A 6,000-nucleotide genomic window follows, 5' to 3' on the forward strand; every position below is an offset into this window, starting at 1 on the left:
ATGGCAACAGGTCACGCCGAATAAAATGACCAGCATACAGTACATTTATTTGTGAGCAAGACTCTCCCGCACTACATGTTTGGTTGTAAATCAGTTCATGTTTCATGAATTATCAGTGAGAGATGTTTTTGCCTTTCTTGTTCTTCTATAGCTCCTTCCAGGCATTGACTCCAAACATGGGAAGACGAGCCAAACCAACCAGCCACCTCTCTGCTCTCCGAAACAGCCGAGAAGTGTCCAGAATGACCGACCTTCATGCCCCCAACAGCTGAGTAGAATGACCTCGGCCAGGTGCACGAAGATAAACCTTATTTTTTTTATTTGTTTGTTGGAGACAGAAGACTGATTGTGCATGTGTGGGTGTTTTCTTGGCAGCCACAGAAGCTATAAGACTCCGGTCTTGGACACAGCAGTGTGCTGCCGTAAAACACCTGATCCCTTATCCATTGAAGATTTGTGTCAACAAAAGCATGTAGAGGTAAAATTACTTCTCAGATTGAATTTAGTTAAAGATTGTATTGGGTTTTTTTTCAATATAATTTTCTGCTCTCTCCTTAGATAATTGACCGTGGGTTTAAGCTATGGAGAAACTATACAGACAACACAGATCACTGAAGATATCTCCACCATAGCAACTCTTTATAGGGGATATGTGCGGTTATAATTGTGTCAATTAACTGCACTATACAGTTTATGGATTCTCTCATCTGTGAAATATACATTTTGCTCCCTTTTTTTACATTACAACTATGTGCTTTGTCTATGTCACACTTAACTACTGTTATATACCTTTATAAAATTATGTAACAGTATTACATCACAACAACTCTATATTCAATTTTAGTAATTATTAAAGTATTTTAATATGTCACTTCTTGATTTTAGTTAAATATGCAGTAAAGTCCTTAGACATGTGTAGGTGTTTTGAAATAAAAATTATACTTAAATAACATGAAAGTATTTGAACTGTGATACGAATTGATTTGTGATGATGATGAAGATTTACAGCCAGCAGTTTGTTCTATTAAGGGACACTTCAATAGTTTGTAATGCATTTGTTTAGGGTGTGATTGTTGCACTTTTTTTTTATCTATTTGTCAGTATTTATTTATGTAGTTGTTCATTTATCAATGAATTCATTAATGATTTTAGAAGAAGGTCTTCTTTCATTCCCTAATTGGCACAGTGTCAACCCACTAACACAGGACTGAATGGTTCCTGGTTTCTTGAAAATGTCCCAAACTGACTAAACTGGCTTACAGAGTTTGTCCCAGTCAGAACAGTGTATCAACATTTCAAACAAATATTTTTTCTGTCATGAAAGTAGGGCAACATGTCACATAAAAAGCTCAAGAAATCAGAAACAACTCTGAGCCCTGACACTGAAGAGCAGCCGTGGTCAGCCTGCAGTGGTTTGGTTTCTGAAGGTGTGGCTTTGATCTTAAGTGTCAATATTTACAGGTTGATGTAATAAAGTAGGTTAAACTGCTTTATTCAAAACGCTGCCATCCTGTGGACCTCAATGATATGGCCGCTCCCAGCCAATCAGTGACAAGCCCGCAAAGATCAAAGAGGAGATGAGCCAACCACCTCTGCTCCAAACACCCATCCCGAGATGGAGCTTCTCTTCAGCCTATATATGTCAGGGCTGTTCATGGCTGCTCAGCGTCCCGAGATAACTGCTTGTGTTTGTGGAGACACAACAAGAAGAACGAGATTCTGGAGCTGATTTTTCCAACAAGACCCGTGATTACAAGTATTCAGCCCTGGAGCTGTTGGACAGGATGGCCGCAGGCGCCGGCGAGTGTCCCGGGAGGGCCAGTCAGCAGCGGGTGGACCACCTCCTCAGTGCCGTGGAGAGTGAGTTGCAGGCCGGCAGCGAGAAGGGCGACCCCACGGAGAAGGAACTGAGAGTCTCCCTGGATGAGAGCGAGCTCTGGCAAAGATTTAAGAATCTTACAAATGAAATGATTGTCACAAAGAACGGCAGGTGAGCTTAAATACACACAAACAGTATGTAATACCAGACAGGTAGAAATAAAATACAGCACTTTTAAATATGAATACAATCATTTTTTAATCATTCTTTTTTTCTTTCTTTCTTTTTTTTATCAAGGCGCATGTTTCCGGTCCTGAAAGTGAACGTGTCTGGTTTGGACCCGAACGCCATGTATTCTATTCTGCTGGACTTCGTATCTGCGGACAACCACAGGTGGAAATATGTGAACGGGGAGTGGGTCCCTGGTGGCAAACCTGAACCTCAAACTCCCAGCTGTGTGTACATCCATCCGGACTCTCCAAACTTCGGGGCGCACTGGATGAAAGCTCCGGTCTCCTTTAGTAAAGTCAAACTCACCAATAAACTCAACGGAGGAGGTCAGGTAAGCAGCTATTTTACTTGACTTGTTTTTTTCTACAGATAAAAACAGTTCCGTCTCTTCATCCTCGATCTTTTCCAAATGTCATGCTTTCATTTTAGAATAAAATACAGTAGTTGTAACTCAGACATATGAAATGACCATCTTCGTGTTCATCTGTTGTTTTTCAGATAATGTTAAATTCCTTACACAAGTACGAGCCACGCATCCATATAGTGCGGGTTGGAGGCCCGAGGAGGATGATCACCAGCCACTCTTTCCCAGAGACACAGTTCATTGCAGTAACAGCATACCAAAACGAAGAGGTTGGCAATAAAATCTTTAACCTAAAGTAACGGTTGAAAATCTAACATCACTAAAATGAATTTACGCACAGCATTTAGTTGATCTTTCATGATTTTTATTGGTGGCAGACGACAATCCTAATTGTTTTTTTGTTGTTGTTTATGTTTGGATTTTAGATAACTGCTCTTAAAATAAAGTACAACCCTTTTGCCAAGGCCTTCCTAGATGCAAAGGAGAGGTAAGAATAAATACACATTGTTTTCACACCAACATTATATTGATGTCTTTATGTAAAAGTTTAGTTTAACATTATGTCAAATATATCATCACTTTCAGAAGTGATAACAAAGACATAAGAGAAGATGCCAATGAAAACCAGCAGTCGAGTTACTCTCAATGTAAGTGTTATTTTTTCATTTATTCATCTGATTTCATCTCACACTTTGTAAGCCATCAGTGCTCATATGGTTTCATCATTTATCTTCTCTTCTGTGGAGCCAGTAGGTGGTTGGTTTATTCCAGGCACAGGCTCCCTCTGCCCTCCTGCCAGTCCTCACAGCCAGTTTGGGAGTCCCATCTCCCTCTCGCCGTCCCACGGCTGTGAGCGCTACTCCACCCTTAGGAACCACCGCTCTGCCCCCTACACCAGTCCGTACGGCCATCGGACCAACTCGCCCCGTGAGTGTCCTCCTCCACCCTTTACCTTCACACATCCAGGAGTCACACCACTTCCTCTCCGGCTATTAACAAGAAACTCAAACAAATGTTGCTGAGCGCGGGATGTTTTGCATTCCTCTGGCTTTTGTGAGAGTGGAGCCACAGAGCTGTAAATGGTTGAGCTTCAGACGAGGAATGTATGGAGAGAATATTCACACCTTCCACTGTCGTGCTGAAATCAGAGGGATAGACCTGAATCATACTGAGAAAACAACAGGCCTAGTGATACATAATTAGATTTCTGACAAATATATTTGTAACCATTTGTGACCCGTGTACCTACTAAACCCCATGGCCTCTGTTTTTCTTGTAGTCGGTTACTCCGATAACTCAGCCTGTCTGTCGATGCTCTCAAGCCACGATAACTGGTCCAGTCTACAGATGCCAACACACTCCAGCATGATGCCCATGACCCACAACTCCTCCTCTGGTACCAACTCTAGGTTTGTGCTGTTCCCATTTTTTTCAATGCATCGACTCAACACATTACAACTCACAAACAGAAAAAGGTGATCGAGACAAAGAAAATAACTAAATTATAAAAAGGGCTTGCGCAAGCAGTGCCCACCTCTCCATGAATATTTCCCTTTTCAACTTTTTCTTTATTGCAGAACAGGAACAGAACAGCTGTGTAAAGTTACTGGTAACAGGACGTTAGGAGATTCAGGTATCACAGGTGCAAGTTGTGATGGAATGATAAGTTAAACAGTAAACTCTGGTTTAAGGTGAGAAAAGAAAAGACAGAAGGATGAGCCAAAAGATCAAATAAAGCTTGGTGATATATCAGACGTTTGTGGAAAAAAGTGCAATAGTTTTTATGCATGTCTTGTTTTTAAGCAGAGTTAAGTAAGAAATTATTTCTGCTTTAAAAATGAGGGATATTTGGTACACCTTTCAGCTTCAAAACTAAGTATCTCGGATGCTAAATGAGTATGAATTGACTGTGTGAAAAACAAAACATAACAAAAAAAGACTGAGATCGTCCCAAAATGTCAAAGTTAAAAAGAGATAAATAAGAGTTTCATAATTTCTTTTTTCTGCTGTGACCTTCTCCATGACAGAAACCATGATCTTTTTTTTGCTGTTAAATTTTGTCTGATATGTTTCTGTGTATTTCTTCTTAATTCTCCACCTGTATGTTCTCCATCAGTCTTTTTTTTGCTGTACGTCTAGTAAACATTGGCTTAACATTATCTAGCCATTATACTATACTCATGTTAAAAAAGGTCATTTTTGAACTTTTGCATGAGAAGCACTTGTAAACCATCCCAAGAAGAGATGAGTAACACGTTTTCTATCCATGTCTCTGTACAGTCAGTACACCAGCCTGTGGTCTGTGAGTAATTCGCCCCTGACTCCCGTGCCCCAGAATGGGGGTACAAACAACACCCTGAGCTCCCAGTTCCTTCGAGGTTCCAGCAGCCATTACTCCAGCCTGTCTCACTCGGTCACAGTGCCCCCCTCTGGCTCTCCCATGTACGACAGCGGCACAACCACAGACGTGCATGACACAGCTCAGTACGACACCTCTCCACACGGACGACTACCTTCAGCCTGGACTCCCGTGACTCCTCCGTCCCTCTGATGGAAGTGACTCTGCAAACTTGGAGAGAGACAGCCATGAAATTATATGCGGGATGTTTCATCTGCTGTGACTTAAAGGAAGAATCAAGGTTTTTATTTGTTTCCAATTCAAATTTCACAGGCGAAAGAGTTTGAATGAATCTTGAATTCATTAAGATCTTCACAATCCAAAAGATTTCTCGCTTTCTGATTGTTATTAACTCAAAAAACAACAAAATGAATATGTTTATTTTTCTTTTTGCTTGATTCTTCCCACAAGTTCATCAAATGTTTTGTTCAGCATAGGAAAAACATATATATGTATATATAGTTTGTGAACTAAAATCCATTTTAATCTGCTTATATTAAGCATAACTCCATGATATCCAGAGCAGCACACAAAATGTACAGTTGAAAAATGTTAAATGGTTTTTGAACATAGTGTAAATGAGAAAATAATTGAGGTTTACCATGTAAATAGATAAATGAGGCTTTTTGTACTACAATGAGGCCATTTGAAATATTATGTTCCAGGTATTAAAAATGAAATGAGAAGGGGATCTAATGTCGATATATACTGCTATGCAGATGATACACAACTTTCCATATCATTAATAAAACATGTCGAGGTTTCTCCAATGGCTGTTTTTCTATATGACATTAAAAACATGAAAAACGTGTGTTTTACTCCCTGTTGTTCATTGCACAATACACTGCTCTTTATGTTGTTTCAGTTGTCCATATCCATCCACTTTGGTCACAGTGTCCATTTTGTTTTCCAATCTGCACGTGATTTAATTCACTGATAAATGGGACACTGGCCCATTTCATCCTGACACACAGTATCTGGCTATGGACTATCCTCCAGTGGGCATTTTTTAAATTATAATTTGCATGAGTGGTTCACAAAGTCTGGTCCAGGGTTGCTTCAGATTAATGAAGGTCCCCAGTAACATGAGGGACAGTTTGAGTTGAGTGTTCTTTGCTCCCTTGGGAGATAAAATTGGGTCAGTGGTCATTTGCAATCTCATTAGTGGTTCTTAATAAGATTTCCTTC

General features: G+C 40.1%; 1 protein-coding gene across 1 annotated transcript; it reads left to right on the forward strand.

Moving 5' to 3' along the window:
* Positions 1 to 1,772: 1,772 nt before the first annotated feature.
* Positions 1,773 to 4,965, forward strand: tbxtb (T-box transcription factor Tb). The gene is made up of 8 exons (XM_070916134.1): positions 1,773 to 1,990; positions 2,117 to 2,381; positions 2,549 to 2,683; positions 2,840 to 2,901; positions 3,000 to 3,061; positions 3,165 to 3,341; positions 3,694 to 3,823; positions 4,695 to 4,965. The coding sequence occupies exons 1-8, from the start codon at positions 1,785 to 1,787 to the stop codon at positions 4,963 to 4,965; spliced, it is 1,308 nt and encodes a 435-aa protein (XP_070772235.1). The 5' UTR covers positions 1,773 to 1,784.
* Positions 4,966 to 6,000: the final 1,035 nt, after the last annotated feature.

This window comes from Enoplosus armatus, chromosome 12 (genome assembly GCF_043641665.1).
Source record: "Enoplosus armatus isolate fEnoArm2 chromosome 12, fEnoArm2.hap1, whole genome shotgun sequence".
Taxonomy (NCBI): Eukaryota; Metazoa; Chordata; class Actinopteri; order Centrarchiformes; family Enoplosidae; genus Enoplosus; species Enoplosus armatus.

Bases quoted from the DNA above. Each gene is read 5' to 3' on its own strand.
- tbxtb (XM_070916134.1), top strand. From the start codon at position 1,785: ATGGCCGCAGGCGCCGGCGAGTGTCCCGGGAGGGCCAGTCAGCAGCGG. The intron at 2,382-2,548 runs GTAAGCAGCTAT...GTTGTTTTTCAG, and splicing joins AACTCAACGGAGGAGGTCAG to ATAATGTTAAATTCCTTACA. The intron at 2,684-2,839 runs GTTGGCAATAAA...TTTGGATTTTAG, and splicing joins CAGCATACCAAAACGAAGAG to ATAACTGCTCTTAAAATAAA.